The sequence below is a fragment of the Callithrix jacchus genome, chromosome 1 (assembly GCF_049354715.1).
Source record: "Callithrix jacchus isolate 240 chromosome 1, calJac240_pri, whole genome shotgun sequence".
NCBI classification, from domain to species: Eukaryota; Metazoa; Chordata; class Mammalia; order Primates; family Cebidae; genus Callithrix; species Callithrix jacchus.
Genome location: NC_133502.1, coordinates 215,276,308 through 215,301,083, shown reverse-complemented (window position 1 = coordinate 215,301,083; position 24,776 = coordinate 215,276,308). Strand labels below are relative to the sequence as shown.

The following is a 24,776-nucleotide window of genomic DNA, read 5'->3' as shown; positions in this document are numbered from 1 at the left end:
CAGGGTGATTCGCTTCAGTGGCAAGTGAATTTTTTTTTTTTTTTTTTTGAGACAGAGTCTTGCTTTGTTGCCCAGGCTGGAGTGCAGTGGGCCAGTCTCTGCTCACTGTAACCTCCATCTCCCGGGTTCAAATGATTCTCCTGCCTCAGCCTCCCAAGGAGCTGGGATTACAGGTTCAAATGATTCTCCTGCCTCAGCCTCCCAAACAGCTGGGATTACTGCCACCATACCCGGCTAATTTTTATATTTTTAGTAGAGACAGGGTTTCGCCATGTTGCCCAGGCTGGTCTCAAAGTCCTGACCTCAGGTGATCTGCTTCGGCCTCCCAAAGTGCTGGGATTACAGGTGTGAGCCTGTACAGGTGTGACCCTGAACTTTGTTAAATTGTTTATTTATTTTGAGATGGAGTCTCACTCTGTCACCCAGGCTGGAGTGTAGTGGCACAGTCTCGGCTCACTGCAACCGCTGCCTCCTGGGTTCAAGCAATTCTCCAGCCTCAGCCTCCCAGGTAGCTGTGATTACAGGCGCGCACCACCACGCCCTGCTAATTTTTTGTATTTTTAGTAGAGATGGGGTTTCACCTTGATGGCCACGCTGGTTTCAAACTCCTCACCTCAAGTGATGCACCTGCCTTGGCCTCCCAAAGTGCTAGGATTACAGGTGTGAAGCCACCGCGCCTGGCCGAGCCTGAACTTTTAAGAGCAGCAAAGGGAGACTGAGTCGCAGTGACACAGGGGAGGAGGCCATGTGAAGAGATGAAGGCACTAATTGGAGTGACACAGCCACAAGCCAAGAAGTGCCTGAGCCACCAGAAGCTGCAAGGGGCAGAAATCCTCCTCCCCTGGAGCCTCTAGAGGCAGCACAGCCCCATGGATGCCTCAGTTTCTGACTTCCGGCTTCTTGAACTGTGAGAGAATAAACGTCTGTTGGTTTAAGCCAGCCGTTTGTGATAACTGGTTACGGCAGCCATAGGACACTGACACCCACCCAGCTCATGTTTCTAATTTTTATTTATTTATTTTTTTGAGATGGAGTCTCACTCTGTTGCCCAGGCTAGAGTGCAGTGGAGCGATCTTGGCTCACTGCAACCTCTGCTTCCCAGGTTCCCAAGTGATTCTCCTCCCTCAGCCTCTCAAGTAGCTGGGATACAGGTGTATGCCACCACGCCCAGCTAATTTTTGTATTTTTAGTAGAGATGGGGTTTCACTATGTTGGCCAGGCTGGTGTTGAACTCCTGACCTCAGGTGATCCCCCACCTCAGCCTCCCAGAGTGCTGGGATTACAGGCGTGAGCCCCCGAGGCCAGCCTCAGCTCCTGTTTCTGAAGCACTGTAAATAGTCCGTGGTCATGACTCCCAAGGGGGAAAACCCTGCAAGAGCTGAAGCAAGGGTCTGAAGCCTCAGCATGTTCTCATATAAACATAGAATAAGAAAAGAATGAGAGACGTAGTTACGTAGTGATTCCTATGTATACAATCATAAATAATCACATAGCTCTTCGTATGTAATCATAAATATATACACATATATAATCATATCATCTTTAATCCTAGTAAGTCTCAGGTCAAGAAGTATGGGACTGAAGTGGCACTGGAAAAGAGGCAACCCTGAGGCTGTGTGATGGTGTCAGCACTGGGAAAGCACCTGCCGTTTAGCCATCTAGATGGCCGAGACGTCTCCTGCCCTCCACTCTTCCGAGCTCTTGTGGCAGGCCTGACAGCTGTCAGGGAGGCCCACAGACATCCGGGGACTTCATTGTCTCCGTGGTGCTGTGCTTCAGCGGCCACGTTCCATGTCTACTATCAAGTGCTGCTGCTTCTGCACCCGGTTCCTCTTTTCCTTAGAAGATACGCATTAGTAATCGTAACATAACCCTTAGTGACCTTGCTATTTCTTAACAAGTATGGAACAGTGCTGACCCTTAGGTTCTCTCTTCGCCTCGGCTTCTTCAAAGTCTTGGGCCCCTGTCTCTGAGATTTACCTGACCCGATCACTGGCCACCATAACTTCATCCCAGCTGCCCTTCCCCCTGCTTTGTACTCAGTAAAAGTCAGAGCGTCCAGGCACTCAGGGTCATTGCTGGACTCCGCGCTTTGGCTGGAGTGGACCTCTGGGCCCAAACTCTCTTTTCTCTATCTCTGCGTCTTGTGTCTGTTATTTCCACAGTTTCTTGTCTCCACACCAGCAGAGAGGAACTCACGGGACCCTGTAGGACTGGACCCTACACTATACAAGGGCCTGCCCAAACTTTCCCATCTAGCCCTTATCTGCCACTCCCATGATAAGGGAGTGTCACCCCTGCAGGAAAGGGCAGCACTGGGCGGGAACAGCTGTGGGCTCGTCACTAAGTAGGCGCTAAACACATCAGTATAACTGAAGAGAGGCCAGATGTACAAGCACAGTCGCTGTGGCCTTCTCAGTGCTCCCCACGGGCACAACACTCTGGCTTCGCGGCCTTCCCAGTGCTCCCCACGGGCACAACGCTCTGGCTTCGTGGCCTTGAGTAAGCCACATGGTATCTCCGCTCCCTGCAAAATGTTGTCAAAAGGTGAGCCTCAATTTCCTTATCTCTAAAATGGGGGTGATAATAGTTCAATCCAGGCCACGTGCGGTGGCTCACGCCTGTCATGCCAGCACTTTGGGAGGCTGACTCAGGCAGATGGCTTGAGCCCAGGGGTTCGAGACCAGCCTGGGCAATATGGCGAGACCCCCGTCTCTACTAAAAATACAAAAATTAGCCTGGCGTGTTGCTGTGAGCCCTTCGTCCCAGCTCTTCAGTGGGCTGAGGTGGGAGGATCACTTGAGCCTGGGGGAGAGAGGTTGCAGTGAGCTGTGCACTGCACTCCAGCCTGGGCAACAGAGTGAGATGCTGTCTCAAAAACAAAAACAAAACCCCAAAATACCTAGTCCAATCCTGCAGCGAATTTAGGGGGGTTAAAGTGTGATACAGAGACCTTGGGATAGCACTGAGTGTTACCAAGAAGTGCTGTGGCCGGGCGCAGTGGCTCACGCCGATAATCCCAGCACTTTGGGAGGCTGAGGCAGCGGATCACCTGAGGTCGGGAGTTTGAGACCAGCCTGATCAACATGAAGAAATCCCATCTCAATTAAAAATACAGAATTAGCTAGGCATGGTGGCGCATGCCTGTAGTCCCAGCTACTCGGGAGGCTGAGACAGAAGAATTGCTTGAACCTGGGATGTGGAGATTGCGGTGAGCCGAGATTGCACTACTGCACTCCAGCCTGTGCAACAAGAGGGAGACTACGTCTCAAAAAAGAAAAAAATAAATAAAAAAAGAAGTGTTGTCTTCTCCCTTCTCCACACTCTCCCTCCAAGTGAGCAATGAGTTGTTAGGTTTTCTTCATTCTTTTTTTTTTTTTAGACTGAGTCTCGCTCTGTTGCCCAGGCTGGAGTGTAATGGTGTGATCTTTTTTTTTGAGACAGAGTTTCGCTCGTTACCCAGGCTGGAGTGCAATGGCACGATCTCGGCTCACTGCAACCTCCGCCTCCTGGGTTCAGGCAATTCTCCTGCCTCAGCCTCCCGAGTAGCTGGGATTACAGGTGCGCACCACCATGCCCAGCTAATTTTTTTGTATTTTTAGTAGAGACAGGGTCTCACCATGTTGACCAAGATGGTCTTGAGCTCTTGACCTCATGATCCACCCGCCTCGGCCTCCCAAAGTGCTGGGATTACAGGCTTGAGCCATTGCACCCGGCCCTATGGCGTGATCTTAATTCACTGCAATCTCTGCCTCCCAGGTTCAAACGACTCCCCTGCCTCAGCCTCCTGAGTATTTGGGATTACAGATGCCCACCATCAAGCCTGGATAATTTTTTGCATTTTTAGTAGAGACGGGGTTTCACCATATTGGCCAGGCTGGTCTTGAACTCCTGATCTCAGGTGATGCGCTTCCTCTTAGCCTCCCAAAGAGCTGGGATTACAGGCGTGAGTCACTGCACCCGGCCTAATTCTTCTTCTTTCATCAACAGTTACCTTCCATGTGTAGGCCCTATGTGGGCTGGAGGACAGGACTGTTTCCAGGCCCTTGTCGGCCTGAGTCACTCTAGTTTTTGGAGCCTCAGCCTATATCATCTCCAACATGAATGCACTCTTATCAAAAAATTTTTCCCAGGCCAGGAGCGTGGCTCATGCCTGTAATCCCAGCACTATGGGAGGCAGAGGTGGGTGGTTTGCTTGAGGTCAAGAGTTGAAGACCAGCCTGACCAACATGGCAAAACCCTGCCTCTACTAAAAATACAAAAATTAGCCAGGCGTGGTAGCAGGCACCTGTAATCCCAGCTACTCTGGAGGCTGAGGTAGGAGAATTGCTTGAACCTGGGAGGTGAAGGTTGCAGTGAGCCCAGATTGTGCCACTGTACTCCAGCCTGGGCAACAGAGCGAGACTCCATCTTAAAACAAAAAAATCCAGGCCGGGCCCGGTGGCTCACACCTATAATCCCAGCACTTTGGGAGGCCGAGGTGGGTGGATCACGAGGTCAATAGATCGAGACCATCCTGGTCAACATGGTGAAACCCTGTCTCTCCTAAAAATACAAAAAATTAGCTGGGCACGGTGGCGCGTGCCTGTAATCCCAGCTACTCAGGAGGCTGAGGCAGGAGAATTGCCTGAACCCAGGAGGTGGAGGTTGCGGTGAGCCGAGATCGCGCCATTGCACTCCAGCCTGGGTAACGAGAGCGAAACTCTGTCTAAAAAAATAAAAAATCCTAAAAAATTCTGAAAAGATTTTTATAATTTTGCCTTTGAATTTTCTTGGTTACCTGACTCTGCTTTTGCTTCTCTTGGGGAAGATACATAACCTCTCTATACCTCGGTTTCCTCTATCATAAAACAGGAATAATGATGGCCCTTACGTCACAGAATTCGGTGTGTCAACATATGTAAATTCACGACACCACGCCCAGCAGAGGTAAGTCCTGCAGACATGTTTGCTAAATAAACTAAAATACCAGTAACTCTGTTTCTCACTGCTCATCAACCATCTGGCACTCTCAGAATTCTTGCCATGTGAGAAAACTAACCCACAAAGAGTTTTCAGATGTAGTGAAACTTTTGTAAATACCAAATTGAAAAGATGACATAACCTTCCATCTTGTAGGTGTTTAATGAAATGTCTATTAATTTTAAGTTTGCCATTTTATTTTTACATTTTGCAGGAGTACACAATGTTAAGTATTATTATTATTTTTTTGAGATGGGGTCTCACTCTCGCCAGGCTGGAGAACGTGGTGCGATCTTGGCTCACTGCAATCTCTGCCTCCCAGGTTCAAGAGATTCTCTTGCCTCAGCCTCCCAAGTAGCTGGGACTACAGACATGCGCCACCTCACCCAGCTAATTTTTATATTTTCAGTAGAGACAGGGTTTCACCATGTCGGCCAGGATGGTCTTGATCTTTTGACCTCATGATCTGCCTGCCTCAGCCTCCTAAAGTGCTGGGATTTCAGGTGTAAGCCACAGCATCCAGCCAATGTTAATTTCTTTGTTTGAGATGGAGTCTCACGCTGTCACCCAAGCTGGAGTGCAGTGGAATGGTGCAATCTGGGCTCACTGCAACCTCTACCCGCTGGTTTCAAGCGATTCTCTTGCCTCAGCCTCCCAAGTAGCCGAGACTACAGGCGCCTGCCACTTTGTCCAGTTAATTTTTATATTTTTAGTAAAGATGGGGGGGGGGTCTCACAATGTTGGCCAGGCTGGTCTCGAACTCCTGACCTCAGGTCATCCACCTGCCTTGGCCTCCCAAAGTCCTGGGATTACAGGTGTGAGCCACCTCGCCCAGCCCAGTGTTACTTATTAACACAATGTTCATCGTCCCTCAAAATTCTGTGCGCTCCGGCCCCATGAGCCTAACCAATAATGCAGCTTCAGTAGGGGCAGAGAGCACACAGCTGCCTCCAACGGGGCTGATTCTGAGATGACCAAATGGAAGCAATGACCACACCTATTGCCAAGTCCCACCTGGCTCTGCGCACCAAAGCTGTGGCGGTGGGGAGGGTGTGGAGGAGCTGCGTTAGCAGAAGTCAAAAGGTTCTGTCCAGAGAGAGGTGGGACAGGTTCACCTGGATCACAGCCCTGACAAGGCAGGAGGCCCAGGGTACCAAAGCTCTGCGTTCTTGGACAAGGGAAACGGCTTCTGAGCCAGAGCCTTGGGGGAGGGCGGGCAGGAAAGGGAAAACGGGTTCGACCAGCTCTCCCTGCCCTGGCTAACCCCACCTGTTCTCCCATCATGTCGGGGCTGGAAAGGCCCAAGGGGACATCTAGTTTAGCCTCCTTCTCATTCACAGATGGAGGATCAAGGGCTCAAGGGCAGAACAGGTCTGCCTGGTTCTGACTGCCCTGGTCTCAGATTCCCCAATGATCCGGTTTCTCTCTCTGTGTCATCCCTGCCCTGGAACACCCTGCATCCCCAGTTCCCAGCAATGAAGCTGTCCTGTGCTGCATCACATAGGTCTCCTCCCTTCAAAGCAGCATTCCAGGGCTGGGCAAGGTAGCCCATGCCTGTAATTAATTCCAGCACTTTGGGAGATGGAGGTGGATAGATCACTTGAGGTCAGGAGTTCAAGACCAGCCTGGCCAACATGATGAAACCCAGTCTCTACTTTAAAAAAAATAGCCAAGTGTGGTGGCCCACTTCTGTAATCCCAGCTACGTGGGAGGCTGAGGCAGGAGAATCGCTTGAACCCGGGAGGTGGAGATTGCAGTGAGCTGAGACTGTGCCATTGCACTCCAGCCTGGGCAACAAGAGCAAAACTTTGTCTCAAAAAAACAACAAAACAACCACAGCACTCCAGGGCTGGGCACGGTGGCTCACGCCTGTAATCAATCCCAGCACTTTGGGAGAAAGAGGTGGGCAGATCGCTCAAGGTCAGGAGTTCAAGACTAGCCTGGGTAACATGGCAGAACCCCGTCTCTACACAAAAATACAAAACCATTAGCCAGGTATGGTATCACATGCCTGTACTCTCAGCTACTGGGAGGCTGAGGCAGGAGGATCACATGAGCCCGGGAAACCGAAGCTGTGGCGAGCTGTGATCATGCCACTGCACTCCAGCCTGGGTGATACAATGAGACCCTGTTTCAGACCAAAAACAACAACTTAGCATTCCACACTCTGCTGTCCAGTGGACCTTCCCACCTTAAACCAGAAAAGGGGAGAGTTAACACCGGAGTGTGCACTGGTATCTCTTCCTTCCTGGCTACGGGAGAGTTGAAATCCTGGCTCGGGTCTGATTTGTTGTGTACTTTTAAATTTTATTTTATTTTATTTTATCTTTATTTTTTAGACGGAGTTTCCCTCTGTCGCCCATCTGAAGCGCAGTAGTGTGAACTCGGCTCACTGCAACCTCTGCTTCCTGGGTTCAAGTGTTTCTCCTGCCTCAGCCTCAGAAGTGACTGGGCTTACAGGCGTGCACCAACACACCCAGCTAATTTTTGTATTTCTAGAAGAGCCGAAGTTTCTTTTCTTTCATTCTTTTGAGATGAAGTCTTGCTCTGTCGCCTAGGCTGGTGCAATGGCGTGATCTCAGCTCACTGCAACCTCTGCCTCTTGGGTTCCAGCGATTCTCCTGCCTCAGCCTCCCAAGTAGCTGGGGTTACAGATGTCTGCTAGCATGCCCGGCTAATTATTTTGTATTTTAGTAGAGACGAGGTTTCATCATGTTGGCCAGGCTGGTCTCGAACTCCTGACCTCTGGTGATCTGCCTGCCTCGACCTCCCAAAGTACTGGGATTACAGGCATGAGCCACTGCTCCCAGCCCAGAGATGGGGTTTCACGATGTTGGCCAGGCTGGTGTTGAACTCCTGACCTCAGGTGATCTGCCCACCTCGGACTCCCAACTGCTGGGATTAGAGGTGGGTGTCACCATGCCCGGCCTTCTGTGTGATTCTGAGCATGACTCAACCTCTCTGGGTTTTGCTTGCCTCCCCTAACACCTGAAAAAAACACTGACTGCCTTCTGGGGCTCAGGGGTTCTAGTTGTCCACATCCATGAAGCTCTGGGTACATGGCAGGGCCTCAGGAAACATTAGTATGTATCTCCCGACCCCCAATCCCGTCGGGCACTTCTGCTTTTACAGCCTCTTCTGAATCTTTTATTCTCACCAAAGTGTCATGCCTATGATAATTTTAAGGCTGTCCCCTCCACGGGATTTTAGCAGGAATCTGTTAAAAAAAAAAGTAGAGTGCTCGTGAAGAATTTCTGACAAGAGCTGAGAATGAGAAAATATTTCGTGTGGGGGTGGAGTTAGGTTAGGAGGGGGCATTAGGGTGGTGGAGAGGTGAGGAAGGAGGCAGCTGAAGCTTTTCAGGTAGTGCCTCTACCTTTGTAGCAGGTGGGAAAAGGCCCATGTTGGATGGGCTGCTGCAGTCTAGGCCTGGGGATGGTTGGATGTCATCTGCTTTCCAGATGAGAAGCAGGGATTCCCAGCAAAGGAGCACCGTGAGTCACTGGGAGATGTCTGGCCGGAAGCTGCTGGCACACACTCACAGGACCGTGACAAGTATGTTAATAATTTCCAGTGGTGGATGGGAGAGCCCTGGAACCTGGCCCTTGGAACACGAGCTCATGGACCTGACATGGAGCTGTTTATATCTGATGTGACTGGGAATTAGTTACTTTTTCTCCTTGAGGCCAAGAAGAAAAGAGGAAACACTTGAGTCCCATTACAGACGTGCAGAACATTAAGGCCAGGAGTCATCTCAGAGGTCATCCAGTCCCACCACCCCCGATACAGACTGACATTAACTGAGGCCTGGACAAGAGAGGGTGGTGGCCAGGGCCTGGAACCTGAACTGGCAAGTCTCTGGGCCCGTCAGTCACTTAAAACACAGAAAAGGAGTTCTAGAAAAGCTTCTGTGGCAGAGCGCGGTGGCTCACACTTGTAATCCCAGCACTTTGGGAGACCGTGGCAGGTGGATCACTTGAGGCCACTGAAGAGCTTCTAGCCCCACAGGGTCGTGGGGTGTCCCTTATGCCGTCTGAGGTGCTGGATCAGAGAAATAGGACACAGAAGAACTGGAAAAGAGCAGCTGAGCTCGGGGGGCCACGCCACCAATGAGTGGAGACAGGCAAGGCCGGAACGTCCAGAAGCATCTGTATTTATTGGGTACAAGGCAGGGGTAAGGGTCAAGAGTGAGGTCATCATCTGTAGGCTTAGTGATAGGCATACATAATCACATGAGTAGCAGGCAAGAGGGCCACCCCATTATGTCACCTGGGCAGAGAGGTGGGCCATGCGCAGTAGGGGGACATGCCAGGCACAGTAGTAGAGGGTCATGTACAAAAAAGGGGTCCACCCCCATTAGGTTACTGAGGTGAGGAGGTGGGCTGTGTGCAGTAGGTGTCATGCACGCTTCTTACTGGGGGATGGAGACTTCAAGGTATTCTTTTCTTTTTTTTTTTTTGAGACGGAGTTTCGCTCTTGTTACCCAGGCTGGAGTGAGATGGTGCTATCTCTGCTCACCGCAACCTCCGCCTCCTGGGTTCAGGAAATTCTCCTACCTCTGCCTCCAAAGTAGCTGGGACTACAGGCTGCGCCACCATGCCCAGCTAATATTTGTATTTTTAGTAGAGACCGGGTTTCATCTTGTTGACCAGGATGGTCTCGATCTCTTGACCTCGTGATCCACCCGCCTCGGCCTCCCAAAGTGCTGGGATTATAGGCGTGAGACACCATGCCCGGCCTTCTCAAAGGATTCTTAGAGAAGAATACTGCAGTGGGAGCTGACAGACTTGTGCTCTTCGAGATATTTTATGGGAGGATGATTTGAGCTAGCACAGAAGCAAGAAAAGGCTGACAGGGTGTACAGCCGCCATGACCCAGAAGAACAGAGGGGTTCTTCTCCCTTGGTTTTTTCGGGATCTCAGGCCTGAGGCCTACCTTCCACAGGAACTGGATGCAAGGTACTACAACTCCTTTTTCAGGAGGAGAGACTCTTGCTCCAAGCCGGCCATACAGTGCGTGCCCTTTCAGGCAGGGATGCCACCGCCTGGGTCTTTGGTTCTTGTCCTGGTCTGGCTGTTTTTCCCATGTACTTACTTCGCTCTATGACTGCTCTAGGCATTCCTCCTACTACAAACTACTATATGGTTATATAGAAGGGTTCTGTAAATCCTTCTATATAATGTGTTGGTACAGCTCCGACTACAATATCCATATTATATAGAAGGATTATATGGAACTAAGTATGCTAGATACAAGTACTAAGTATGATTATATAAGCTGGATATATGTAAGCAGTAAGTTATACTTCAGGCACTCATTCTATAAACCGATAGATGATTATATATAAATGATTATATAAAGGAAATAACTGAGTAATAACACTATAAACTAAGATATTCTTCAGGCACTAATTGTGCCTGGGGTTTGCACAGCTCTCCTTCCTCGGTGCCCATGTAGGGGGGTTACCCACAGCCAGGAGTTCAAGACCAGCCTGGCCAACATGGTGAAACCCCATCTCTACTAAAAATACGAAAATTTTAGTGGTGGGCACCTGTGATCCCAGCTACTCGCGAGGCTGAGGTGAACCAGGGAGGCAGAGGTTGCGGTGAGCCGAGATTGTGTCACTGCACTCCAGCCTGGGGGACAGAGCAAGACTGTGTCTCCAAAAAAAAAGAAGCTTTTGTTCTTAACACTGTCTGGCTCTTTGAATAAGATCAGCCCCAAGCATTTGGGATTAAAAAGCTGTGCCGTCGGACACCACGGTTACAAGAGTGTAGCGGAATGGCATATGGCGTCAGGCAAATCCCAGGCGGGAATGCCGAAAAACGAAGCAACTGACCTATCAAAGCAGTGGTGGTTGTTTTCTTCTTTTTGCTAAGCTTTGCTTGGATGTTGTTCAAAGCAAAATAAACCTCAGGGATAGGAGCTGACGCAATCCCCCTGGTCTTAGGCTTGCCCGCGTATTGGTATCGCCGCTGTAGTAATTACCGTAATGTCACCGACTTAATGCACTTCCAGTTCTATAGGTTAGAAGTCCAACTGGGGCCTCGCTGAGCTAAAGTCAAGGTGCAGGCAGGGCTGTGTCATATCTGGGGGCATCTACAGGACAATCTGTTTCCTCGCCTCTTCCAGCTTCCAGAAGCTGCCTGCAATCCTTGTCTGGTGGCCCCTTCCTCCCTCTTCAGTGCCAGCGACATTGCAGTTACCTGACCATTCTTGTGTGGTCACATCTCTTTTCAGTCACAGCCAGGAAATATTCCCTGATTTTAAGAATTTATGTGATGGCCGGGAGCGGTAGCTCACGCCTGTAATCCCAGCGCTTTGGGAGGCCGAGGTGGGCAGATCATGAGGTCAAGAGATGGAGAACATCCTGGCCAACATGGTGAAACCCCGTCTCTACTAAAAATACAAAAAGTAGCTGGGCATGGTGGCACGCACTTTTAGTCCCAGCTGCTTGGGAGGCTGAGGCAGGAGAATGGCTTGAACCTGGGAGGCGGAGGTTACAGTGAGCTGAGATCATGCCACTGCATTCCAGCCTGGGTGACAGAGTATAACTCTGTCTCAAAAAAAAAAAATAAAAGAATTTATGTAAATAGATTGGGCCCACTTGAATAACCCAGGATAATCTCTCCATCTATCTCAATGTCCCTACTCTTAGGCCCCGTGTGGTGGCTCTCGCCTGTAATCCCAGCATTTTGGGAGGCAAAGGTGGGCAGACCACTTGAGATCAGGAATTCAAGACCAGCCTGGCCAATACGGTGAAACCCCCCCCTACCAAAAAATACAAAAATAGCTGGGTGTGGTGGCATGCACCCAGAGTCCCAACTACTCAGGAGACTGAAGTGGGAGGACCGATTGAGCTGGGGAGGTGGAGGTTGCAGTGAGCTAAGATTGTGCCACCGTGCTCCAGCCTAGGCAACTGAGACCCTGTCTAAAAAAAAAAAAAAAAAAAAAAAAATCACATCAGCAAAATCCATTTTTCCAGGTAAGGCAACATATTCACAGGAATTAGGGTTGGGGCATTTTTGGGCTCATTATTCTGCCTACATACTTTAAATTCTATTTCATATTCTGAATATTTATATACAGAAAAGTACGTAATTACAAAATGACAGCCCTCTCTCCCTCTCTCTCTCTCTCTCTCTCTCTATATATATATATATATATATATATATATGAAGCAAATAAGAACACAGTGCATCGGTTATATATATGTGTATATTTATTTGAGACCAGGTCTCACTCTGTTGCCCAGGCTGGAGGGCAGTGGTAGTGGTGTGATCACGGCTCACTGCGGCCTCCGCTTCCCTGCCTCAAGCAATCCTCCCATCTCAGCCTCCCGAATAGCTGGGACCACAGGTGCATGTCACCACACCTGGCTAATTTTTTTTTTTTTTTTTTGTAATGATGAGGTCTTGCTATGTTGGCCAGGCTGGTCTCAAACTCCTGGGCTCAAGCCAGCCTCCTGCCTTGGCCTCCCAAAGTCCTGGGTTTACAGGTGTGAACCACAGCACCCAGCCTTTAAATTTTCTAACCTTTTTTTTCTTTTGTTTTGAGACAGAGTCTTGCTTGTTGCCCAGGCTGGAGTGCAGCGGTGAAATCTCGGATCTCGGCTGGCTGAGTTTAAGCGATTCTCCTGCCTCAGCCTCCAGAATAGCTGAGGCTACAGTTGTGTGCTACCCGCCGGCTAATTTTGTATTTTCGGTGGAGATGGGGTTTCACCGTGTTGGCCAGGTGTGTCTGGAACTCCTGACCTCAGGTGATCTGCCCGCCTCGGCTGGGATCACAGGTGTGAACCACCACACCCTGCTATGCAGCCTTCAGTTTTCGTGAACTGACCACACCTGCGTAACTAGCCCCCAGCTCATGAAACAGAAGCAGCTCTGTAGCCTCAGAAGTCCTGCTCCTGCCCTCTTCCCGGGTACCGTGTACTTTAGCATTTGTTAACATTAGAAAATCCTGTGTATACTGGAGTTTGAGAACAGCCTAACCAACAAGGAGAAACCCCATCTCTACTAAAGTACAAAATTAGCCGGGTGTGGTGGTGCACGCCTGCATTCCCAGCTACTTGGGCGGCTGAGGCAGGAGAATCACTTGAACCCGGGAGGCAGAGGTTGCAGTGAGGTGAGTTCGTGCCATTGCACTCCAGCCTGGGTAACAAGAGTGAAGCTCTATCTCAAAAAAAAAAAAAAAAAATGAAAGAAAAAGAAAGAAAATTCTGTGTATAGGTCATATCTGGAGTATTATTTTTATAAAAAAAGAGCCCAATCGATGTTTTCTTATCCATTCAACAGATATTTTTCTGACACCAGTCCCGGGCTGGGTGCTTGGGAAAGTGGGATGACTAGATTCAATGCTGGTCATATGACAGAATTCAGGAGGCAACTGTGAGCAGGAGGCTGGGGTGGGGAAAGGGGGTTTGTGAGGCAACTAAGAACACGATGCCTCGGCCAAGTGTAACCAGAAGGCTTCCCAGGCAATGTGGGCCCCAAACGCAACTATAGTTGTGGAGCAGAAAGGATTTCAGACCAAGGGAACACTGGGAGCAGTAGGAAGATGCAGGAGGTGCTGTGGGGTTTGGGGAGACAGGGATGTGACTATCAGACTTGACAGCCCTGGAGGACTTGCTCATGCTGTCTCATCCACTGTTCCCAGTTCTCATGTTCACCAGCCCAAACCCCAGCTCTCCAGACGCAGAACTAGAGGACTGGGCACTCACGCCAATGTCCTCTTTTTTTTTTTTTGAGACAGAGTCTCTCTCTGTCACCCAGGCTGAAGTGCAGTGGCACCATCTTGGCTCACTGCAGTCTCTGCCTCCCAGGTTCAAGTGAGTCTCCTGCCTCAGCCTCCCGAGTAACTGGGACTACAGGCATGTGCCACCACTCCCGGCTAATTTTTTGTATTTTTAATAGAGACAGGGTTTCACCATGTAGCCAGGATGATCTTGATCTCCTGACCTTTGTGATCTACCTGCTTTGCCCTCCCAAAGTCCTGGGATTACAGGTGTGAGCCACTGCATGGAAATGTAGGCCCACTCTAGAAGAGAAATACACCCGAGGCTGGTTGTGCGCTTCATTCATTCCCTCACTGCTCACCCTTCTGCAGAGCCTTCCTGGGCTTGGTGCTGGGGACACAGAGGGGTCAGATGTGGCCCTGCTCTGAAGATTTCAGGGGCCAGTGGTACAAAACTGGGGCAGAGGCCTGAAGCGGACTCCAGATCCCATCTGCCTTCCAGGGCTCTGCCCAACACCACAGCCCTACAGCCCCTTCCTACTGCTCCTCCCAGGAAGACCCCTGTGTCCCCATCAGACCTGTCCATCATTCTTCATTTGTGTATCCCACATCATTTCTTCCTTCTTTCCTTCCTTCCTTCCTTCCTTCCTTCCTTCCTTCCTTCCTTCCTTCCTTCCTTCCTTCTTCCTTCCTCCCTCCCTCCCTCCCTCCCTCCCTTCCTTCCCTCCCTTCTTTCCCGTCCCTTCCCTTCTTCCTTTTCTCTCTCTCTCTCTCTTTCTTTCTTCCTGACAGGGTCTTACTTTGTCTTCCAGGCTGGAGTGCAGTGGTACAATCTTGGCTCACTGCAGCCTCCACCTCCCGGGTTCAAGCAATTCTCCTGCCTTAGACTCCTGAGTAGCTGGGATTACAGACATGTGCCACCATCCCTGGCTAATTTTTGTATTTTTAGTAGAGACAGCATTTCACCATGTTGGTCAGGCTGGTCTCAAACTCCTGACCTCAGGCAATCTGCCTACCTTGGCCTCCCAAAGTGCAGAGATGAGCCACAGTGCCCAGCCTTCAGCCCATATTTATTTATTGGGAGTCTACTGTGTGCCAGGCAATGTCCTGGGTACTGGGACTACAGGTGTGCAGCAGACAGACCCCTCCCTCCATGGAGGACAGTAAGCAGAACCCATAGGTATCCAATGTGTCCAGAGAAGGCAAGTGTTACCCTGTGAAGGAAAAACAGAGTAAGGGAAGAAGAGGGATGGAAGGTCATCAGGGGAGGTTCTTTGAGGAGGTGACACTGGGGACACAAAGGAAACGAGGAAGCAAGTTACACATGAATGGGGAGGAGAGGACTCCAGACAGAGGGAAAGGGGGCCTTGATGGGTCTGGGGGTCTGCACAGAGGCTGTGATTGCAAAGCGATGTAGATTTAGCTTGAGGAGACCTGGGAATCAATGCTGATCTCTTCATCTCTTCCTGTCCTCGGAAATGGGCCACGAAGTGTGAGGTGTTGGGGAGGCCTCTGGCTGCTTCTCCAGGGCCTTCCTCTGTCAGCCAAGAGCAGCACACCCAGGGATGCTGGCCCGACCTGGCTTCATCAGGATGACACGCCCAGCTAACCTCCCACCTCCCGCTTCATCGACACTCGGGGAGGCAAGGCAGGGCGACGTCCCCTAAGGGGCAGCTGAGGAAATGGAGGTGCCAGGTGCAGAGGTGGGAGGCCGGAAGGGCTTTGCCACCACGTTCCCCAGGAGACCATCTTCTGGGGGCAGGTGACCTGTTGAGGGGTTCTGCGGAGGAAGGTCCCAGAAGTCAGCCGAGGGGACTTGGTGGAAGTGGCAAAACACAGGGCTGGTGACAAAGTAAACACCCCGCGGGGCAGCAGCGGGGGAGGGGAAAGGGGCCCTGAAGGGGCAGCGGAGTGGCTCAGAGGCGTGATCCTGCTGGCGGGGCTTTCGGGACCGTGGGCGGAGGCGGGACCCCGCGAGCGGTTTGAGGGAGGAAGTCGGGGGCATCCGAAGATTGGCGGAGACTGGCCGTTTGAAAGTGGGCGGGTCCAGGGCGGGCCGGGGGCGGGACCTGGCCGTTCAGAGGCGGGGAGGGAGGGGCCAGGGGCGGACCGGAGGCGGGGCCGGGCCGTTCAGAGGCGGGGCGGGAGGGGCCGGGGGCGGGGAAGGGGCGGGGAAGGGGCGGGGCGCGGCGAGGCGGGGCGAGAGGAGCCGGGGGCGCGCGGGCGGCGGCAGCGCAGAGGTGCGCTCGCCGGTGCTGGGCTTGGCGGGTGGCGGCGGCGGCGGCGACGCGCACAGAGGCGGATTGTGGCTTCCTTGGTGCTCGCGGCGGGTTGCGCCGGGGCGGGGGCGGCGGGGCGCGCCGGGAGCCCCTGCGGGCGCGGCGCGGGCGATGAGCCGGGGCCCGGCATGGCCTCCGCGCGGCCGCCGGGCCGGGCCTGCGCCTCGGCGTCCGCGCCCGCGGGGCTCCGGGCTGAGCCGCCCGCCCTCGCCGCCGCCGCTGCCGCCGCCCCCGAGCCTGCGGGCGGCGCCGAGGCCGAGGAGCGCTCGCTGCAACACATGCTGCGCGCCATAGCGGAGGAGCGGGGCCGCCTCAGCCTGCGTCGGGAGGTCTGCGGCCTCGGTGAGTGGGGTCCGGGGGCGAAGCCGGGCGGGGGTCGGCGGGGGTGAGTGTCCCCGGGGCGGCCTCTGAGCGTCCGTGTCTCTGTGCGGGTGTCATGGTCGCTGGGTCTCCCCGGGTGCCCTGTCTTCCTCCATGCGCCCCCGCCCCTGCATCTGGGTCTGCGTGCGTCCCTGGGTCTCCGTCTCTGCTTTTGGTCCGATGAGCGCCCCGCACCCCTGTGCCCGGGTCTCATTCGGCGTCTCCCTGTGTCAGTCCGTCCGGGTTTCTGTCTCAGCTCCTTCCTTCCTCTTCGTGCCTCTGCGGGTCTTCTTCCTTCTCCAGGAAGCCCGCCCCGGGCCCTCAGCGCGGCCGCAGGGAGTGTGGGCGTGGGATCTGGGTACACCCTTAGCTCAGCGCGGCAGGGCCGGGCCCTCGTGGGCTCTGGGTGGACCTCCCTGCGAGCGTGCCCTGGCCACTGTCTCCTGCTTCCCGAAGCCTTTGTCTTTCCGCACCCGCCGGCCCCTCTCCTCCCTTAGCTGTATCCAGGGACCTGTTGGGCAGTGGCCCCCCGAATCCGCCTGCTTGGCAGAGGGGCAGAGCCTGCTTTCTCTCAGTGTGATTCTGGTCCTAAGTCATGGATCTGCTGGTGGGTGTGGGGTGGGGGAGCCTCGTATTGTTTAGAAGGGCCTGGGACTGCAGGTGTGGGTGGGGTCTCCCAGCCAGTGAGGTAATCCATTACTGATGGATCGTGCCCAGACTCCAGCCCGGGAGAAGCCCCCTCTTTTGTCGTCTCAGGTTTGTCATCTTCTCCATGGAAAAGACCCCTCCCTCCTCCGTGCAAGGAATGACTTCATACCACATTGTCAGCCACCCCCCACCCCACCCCCAGGCGGGGCTGGGGATTTCTGAGGGGGTGACAGCATTGCTGAGTAGGGAATGTCAGCCTTCCAGATTCACTCAGTTGTCCCTTCATTCACCATTGGGGAAACTGAGTCCCAGAGAGCAAACTCACCCCGAGGGTCACACAGCCACAGGCACTCTGCAGTCCCAGGCGTTCAGGGTCCCTCAGCAGGCCACACCCTGGAGGCTGGAGTGGGGAGAGGAAGTAAATTTGAATCCCTTTTGTAGGAGGCAGGCTGAGCATGAGAGGCTTCGCAGTGAGCAGGCCCCAACCTAGCCTGCCTGGGGTGAGTGTTCCTCGTGGAGGGGTGGGGGTGGGGAGTGCTTATGAAGTGGAATGGACAAGAACTTCAATGGTTGACAAGGTTTCAATGGTTTCTTTCTGAAAAGCTGTCGAAATTTAGTTTTGAGCAGACATTGGAGGATGCTCATTAATTCATTCTGCAGACATTCATTGAGCACTTACTGTGTGCCACCCTGGCAGGTCCACCTGTCACCTGGCGCAGAATATTTGAGCTGGAATGTATCTGAGGGACCATCTGCTGAAGGCCACTTGGCCCTGTTTGCTCAGCAGCTGCAAGCAGTTCATCTCCACTCCCCTGTCCTCACACATTTCCTGTCTTCTGACCACCTTTACCTGTGAGCACCTTCTCTCCTCTTTTAGCTGGCCCCTCCCCCAAGGAGGCTGCAGGGCCATTCCCAGAACAGTGAACAGTAAAAATGGCACCTAGCATTGACTGAGCACTTACTAGTACCGGGTGCTTCACTCATGCCGCAGATGTGGTCCTGACACAATGCTGACTTTGCAAGGGAGCAGTATAGTCTCCCGGTCAGCCGTGAAGAGCCTAAGGGTTAGAGAGGCAGGAGGCTTGCCCAGGGACAACCAATGAGGAAGCAGCATAGCTGGGACTGACCCCTTGCCAGGCTGACCCCAGAGCCTGCCCTCCACTCTCTAGGGTCCCCAGCCAGGCCTTTCTGTGCCTCCAAGTCTCACGCTTGTTCCTTGTCTCCTCTGCTGGCTTCCCGCACATGCAGGGTCTCCCATCTTACCCTGCTGCTGAACTCAGTCCCTGCAGGGCTCTGAAGCAGTGCACTTTTACACCTGCTGTTTTCTCTGCCCGGAAGGCTGCCCCTACTTATTTGCCCCTGCGTATCTGTAAGTTTTCCTTTAAGTCTCAGCTCCAGTGCTGCCTCTCTGGGAACTCTTTCCGACTCCCAGGCACACAGTCTTGTTCTGCCTGTGTTCTCTTTGTGGCAGGTATGTCGTTAGGACAGTCAGGATGCTTGTGGCCTTGTCAAGGTCTGTTTGCTGTCTCCCCAGTTAGCACATGAGGCCTTTGAAGGCATTACCCAGTCTGAGTTGTCTTGGTGCCCAGCATAGGGCACATACGGAGCTGATGCCCAGTAAACATTTATCGAACAAGTAAGGGAATTATTTTCTGGACTGGCAGATGAAGGACGTGAAGGGCCATGGAGATGGGAATCTTAACTTCTTAGAAGGGCTCATTTTTGGCTGGGCGCGGTGGCTTACGCCTGGAATCCCAACACTTTGGGAGGCCGAGGCGGGCGAATCACAAGGTCAGGAGTTCAAGACCAGCCTGGCCAACGTGGTAAAACCCCGTCTCTACTAAAAATACAGACATTAGCTGGGCACGGTGGCATGCGCCTGTAAGTCCAGCTATTCTAAAGGAACCTGGACTCAGGAGGCAGAGGTTGCAGTGAGCTGAGATTGTGCCACTGCACTCCAGCCTGGGCTACAGAGTGAGACTTCACCTCAAAAAAACAAAACAAACAGGAAGGGCTCATTTTTCAGATGAGAGCTTTGATGTTCAGTGAGAGGTGAGCTTACTAGGAACTTAATGTGCAGAGTGGAGCTGGGACCCAGGGGTTGCCCAGGCACCCCGAGCATAGGAGCCAGAACACCAGCCCTGGGGCACTAGTGTGTCCACTGAGTCGTCAGCCCTCTCAGGCTGCAGGGGCAGGGGTGTTTGATCATCTCCGCTTTACATCTGTGACAGCCTGTTAGGTTATGAATGAATTTAAGTCTCCCAGGTTGTTGCTGTTTCGCGAAAGCTTGGGTTGCTCAGAACCGTGCCGTGTCCTCTGAGGTTGTTTTGAAGGTGTCAGGGGAGCCTCAGGTGGAGACGCTGGGCTTTAGTTGAGTGGTTGTCATTCTGAGTCAATGTCTTTCTATAAGATGGGACAAAGCTACTGGCCCTCTAGTCTGCACTGAGGAGTCGCCACTCGGGGATTGTCCCTCAGCCCTCGTGATGAAAGACACCTTGTAGGTTCACACCTGGCTTTCGAGGCTTTCTGTGGCAGCCTCTTCACTACAAAAGGACTTGAACACTTGCTCTGTGCTAAGAGGGGCAGGAGTGTTGGGCCCTGATCCCTGCCTTGTGGGAGGGCACCGTCCGTGGGAGCACAGGTCTCTGTTAGCTGAAGTACAGACATTGCTGGAAGCAGCGGGGCTGCGGCTGCCACGAGCAAGATTTTGGTATTGCATCCACAGGACACTGCTTGTGACTCCAGGTCACAGATGAGCCGGGCTGGCCGGCCGAGGTGGCTTCTGTCAAGCTCCAGAATCTCTGCGCTGGGAAGACTCAGGCGATTGAGGAGCCAGGTGTGCAATGCAGGTGTTGGATGAAGAGGGGACAAACCCTGCCGCTTCCTCCCGGGGCTTGGGTCTTCTTCTGGGCCCTGGACCTCAGCCCAAGCATGCAGGCCCCCTTTCAACAGGGGCAGCCCTGACAGTTAGGTGATGTGGATGAGACCTGGGCCCGAGACCCGGTGTGAGTCCTGAGAGGTGCGATGAGCGGGTGGCCGCTGCTTGCCTCTGTGCCCTGCCTCGCCTGAGCATTTTGGAGCCATTTGTGCCTGGCGTTTGGGGCTATAACCCCCTTTTAGGTGGCCTGGGGGGACTCTCCCTGTGTCTGGAGTGCCGCAGAGCAGAAGGGGCGTTTTATTTTCCTTCTTTCCTTTGTCTTTGGAGTAATCCTACAGGGCAGACAGTGTTCTATTCTTCTCCTCATCCTGATGAGGGAACACTGGTTGGGGGGAAGTAATGTGCCCCACCTGCAAGGCTAGAACATGGCTGAACCTGTCTGAGCCCAAGCTCTTAATTGCTTGACTCTGCGCAGAGGTGAAGCCCACCCAGCCCTGTCCTCAGGGTGCTGAGGGTCTGGTGTTACAGGTTGTGTGGCAGCCTGGCCGCAGTGGATGGAGGCGGGGCCTCAGTGGAGCTGTGAGCACTTAGCCAGAGGCCACAGAGAACGGAGCCACGAGTGTGGCCCACGGGAGGGGTACGTGGACGGTGTAGCCTTCAAGCAGGGCTGAGGTTGGGTGTTGCGTGGATGGAGGACCAGAAGCTCACTTGGCTCTAAGGGGGGCTGTGGGAGTCAAGGCTGGAGTAATCCCTGGCTGAGGATTTGGTATTTCCCAGCGCTGGCATCAGGGAGCCCTGCAGGTGTGATTTGTGGGGCGGCTGCATGGGAGGGGCTGTCAGTGCTGAGAATGCTGTGTGCCTACTGCGAGCTAATGCCTGGCACCTGCCGTGTTTCCTTCAGTCCCGCGACCGGGGGGGTAGGTTCTGCCATGACCTCATTTTGCAGGTGAGGAAGCTGAGCTTCAGTGGGGGAGTGATGGACACAAGGCTACGTAGCTGGCAGGTGACAGGGCTGTGATTGCAGCTGAGGCCCATCAGGTGCAAATAGCTGTCCCGGGAGGGCTCATGGAATGGGCCAGAGGAGTGAGGGGGAGAGCCTTGTCTCTGTGCTGAATGCCCGCGTGTGCCAGGCCTGCGAAGGGGAAGAGTGCTGTGCACACTTTGCCTCCCCCCAGCCCCTGTCACTCTGTTAAGCCAGGTGTAGCTGGGCATAAGTGATGGAGGCACCACTGGAAAGGAAGGCTGTGAGCCCTGGGTAAGCACTCCAGCCCTTGGGCCTCAGTGTCCTCATCTGTTGACTGGAGACCACAAACTCTCTAGGGACTTGGGGATTGTGTGAGAGAAGTGACAGGGAGTGAGTGACACATGGCAGGTTCAGGCTCAGCACAAACCCCTGGTGTGGAGTCACGCATAGAACAGGCTGCTGCTATTGTCCAGGATACTAAGTGCCTGGCCCGGCGCCCGCACGTGGAATTGGGGTTGTACTGGCGCCCTGACGCTGCTTTGAGTCGGTATGGAAGGTCTCCCTGGGCTCCTTGGGGCCTTCCAACCCCACGGCAGTCAGAGCTGGTTGTGGGCCAGCACGGGGGAGGAAGTGTGGCCGTGTGGCATGGCAGCAGAGCCTCTTTCTGTTCCTGGGCCTATTTTAAGGTTTGTGGGTTCCGGCCTCTACCCGTTCCTGGGGATGGAGCAGCCCAGGAGGCTTTCTCCTGAAGCTGAGACTCTGGGTCCTTTCGGGGGAACCGGAGGATGCTGGACCTCACACTTTTCAAGAGGCTGAGGACCACAGCTGCACGGACGACTCTGCAGTGGCCGCGTAGGCACCCCCAGCCTGGGTGAGGACGCCGTGCTGCCCTGCTCTGCCGCCTTGAGGAGTCATTTCCGCCTCTGGCTTCCAGCCTTCTGCAGAGGAACTTCCACAGCATGTGCTGTCCCCTCACTGTCCTGGGTCTCCTTGCCTCCTGCATCCAGCTGGGGAGGCTTGTATCAGCCACACCGTGAGGCTGCTGAAAAGAAACCCCAAGCAGGAGACTTGTTAAAAAACATCCTCGGATTTCCCAAACAAATTGTTTTCCAGTATAAAAAATGTTACATGCATGTTACAGAAACTGAAAATAGAAGAGAGAGGAAACAATTATTCCTAGTTCCAATTACCCAGAGACACACTATTAACTTTGCAAAGTCCTGTCCTCTGATCTTTCTAGAGGCTTTTAAAAGAATACTTGATTTCCCTATACAGGTTTCTTAATCACGCTTTTTCACTTAAAGTTCCTCAAACATCTCCCATGTTGTTCAGACTCTAAACATTACGTGACTGCCCGAGAGTGGGGTGGGCACGCGATGATTTACTTAATTGGTCTCATGTGGTTGGAAACAGCTTGGCTCCGGTTTTCAGTGTTCTCAGTAACGCAGTAGAGCTTTCTCATATGTGCAGAGGTGACTGTGTTTGGGTCATGTCTTTAAGCTAGCAACCTGGGAGGCCCCCAAGGACAGGGGTAGGACCGTAGGTGGAAGGTGGGTATTTACTGGGCTTCAGATGGACCCTTTTAGACAGCTTGTGTGGACTAGGAAGGTGAGGCTCGGAAGGTAGTGATGGGCTTCCCAGCCCAGGGCGTGCAAGGAGCTGAGAAAGGACCAGCCTCAGACTAGCCATTGGGCCTGTGCCCTGCCAGTCTGTGACTCTCCAACCTCATCATCTCACCCGAGAGCTCTCCTCCTGGGGTTTCAGGCTTGTCTTCCCAGAGCAGGAAGCAGAGGCCCCCTTTTCCCCCTCCGAGGAACGCAAGGCTTGGGAGCTGAGCCCTGAGCACAGGCCAGGCCGGCACCCCACCTGTACCCGCACACACACGGACCTTCCACTCCTGGTCACCCCTCACTCTGGGCCACCCCAGCTTGCTGGGGCCTCAGAGACAACAGGGACGTTTGCCCCTCAGGGTCAGTACACATGCCGACCTTGGCACCCAGCCTATGCCAAGGCCCCCGGGTGTCAGAATTCAACCACAGGGCTCACAAACTGAGCTCTGCAAGTCTCAGTCCAGGCTCTCCCTGATAGGGTTTGAGTTTTGGGGAAGCCCTGGTGGGTGGCAGCAGCCCCCATGCTGTGCTCTGGAGGCCCTCATCCCTCTGACCCCTCCCACATGCAGTGTTGGGCTAAGCAGGGCCAAGTGGGACTTGTAAACAACATGTCATCTAATCTCATAACCCCCGTCAAGGTGGGAGTTAGCCCGTGTCTTACAGGGAAGACCAGAGGCTCAGAGGGTTAGACAGACCTTCTGTCAGTTGTTTCCAGCAGCTTGGGTCTACTGCACTCAGCTTCCTAGGAGGGCAGAGCTCTCTGCCCATCCTGCCCACCCTCCCAGTGTCCTGAGAGCAGCCACCAGGTCCCCTGGTGAGTCAGAGCCCAGCGCAGGTTCTGCCTCCCAGGTGGGCACCAGGGCTGTTCTGCAAAGTCAGTCTTTGAAGCATGTTCTGACCGGATGTGATTTCCCGGGCGTTTCAGGTGACATCCGCTTCTGGGCCTTTATGGCTGCAGCTCCTGTGCTGAGGGGACCTTTCCCACCCATGCCTACCGACTCCTTGGAAGAGGGGCTGCATGCCCTGTGTGGCCTGTGCTGGGGGACTCCGCCCAGCCTGTGCTTCCTTGTTCTGCTTTGAACCTCAGCCTTCCCCCTCTGGAACACCCTGCCTCAGTCCACCCACCCGGTACTGCACTGTGTTCAGAGCACAGAACCCTGGGGAACTTTAAAACAAAATGCCTGCTCCTTCCCCCAACCTGGGCATCTGAGGAAAGATCTTCCTGGGTGGGCCTGGAGCTGTGATGTAATGCATTCCCTGTGCCTGGGTAGATGTATCAGCCTGGGTTGGTGGCCACTGGACTATCTGTTTGCCACCCCTGCCCCCATTTGATGGATGGGGCCACCGAGGCTCAGAGCAGGAGGGGACTGGCTGTGATGCCCTTCCTCCACCTTCCTGATCTGGCCTGCCCCCAGCCACCTGTCCTTGGACCCACCTGAGCCCCAACAGTATGAACCTTAGTGTCATTGACATTGACACCTGGCAGGAGGTGGGTGGAAAATCAGTGTTCCATGGGATCCTTTCCTCACCCTAGAGATACCTGTGCCCCTGAGTCAAATTGAAGTCTGCACATCAGTGAGACAGAGGCTGAGGTCAGGTACAGAGCCCTAGCTCAGCCCCGCCACATGTAGAGACAGTGGGCCAGCCTCTCCTCGAGCCAGTTCCGGCCCAATCTGCAGGATGGGCATTCTCCTGGGAGAAGATCTGACTCCAAGCTTCTTGTGCCTGATGAGCTTGGCCCTCCCAAGGTAGGGTGGCAGTTTGCTCTCAGTGTCCCCGTCAGGCAGCAGAATTCCTGCTCAGGCAGCAGAATGTCCTCTGGGTTACGGCACGTCCTGGAGGAGCTGGGATGGAGCAGAAAGGGTCCCAGAATTTAACCAGCCCAGCCCTGTCACTGACACAGACAGGTAAGGGAGGCTCTGAGTGAGCCCTGACTGGCTCAAACAGGATGACGAGTCAGGAGCGCTGGCTGCCTGATCTCACCAGTGCCACCTCTTGCCCTGTGGTGCAGGTGAGGAGACCCAGGCCTGCGAGCAACAGGCAGAGTTCCCTTCCTCCATGTGTCCGGTATCTTTATGTAAAAATGCTTTATTATTGGGATGTGCTTTGAATCTTGAAAAATGCCTTTCACACTTGGAGCAACACTTATGGCAGAAAAAGCGGAGAAAAGCAGAATACCAATCTACTTTTATGAAGTGCATGAATTATCCGTGTAATTATGATAGAAAAGTGCTGTCCTGTACACCCTGTGTGTCCTCACAGCAGTGCTGAGCAGAAGGCAGGCGAGGTGTTGTCCCCATTTACAGAGGGAAACCGGGCTTCGGAGTGATAGGCGGTCCTGG

At 53.5% G+C, this 24,776-nt stretch overlaps 1 protein-coding gene across 1 annotated transcript in view; it reads left to right on the top strand.

Moving 5' to 3' along the window:
- Window positions 1–15,929: 15,929 nt before the first annotated feature.
- KIAA0930 (KIAA0930 ortholog) overlaps window positions 15,930–24,776 on the top strand; it is a 47,308-nt gene continuing 38,461 nt past the window's right edge. The window contains exon 1 of the mRNA XM_054242593.2: window positions 15,930–16,316. Coding sequence (XP_054098568.1) covers window positions 16,103–16,316 — 214 coding nt within the window. The 5' untranslated portion in view covers window positions 15,930–16,102. The remainder of the gene's footprint in view (window positions 16,317–24,776) is intronic.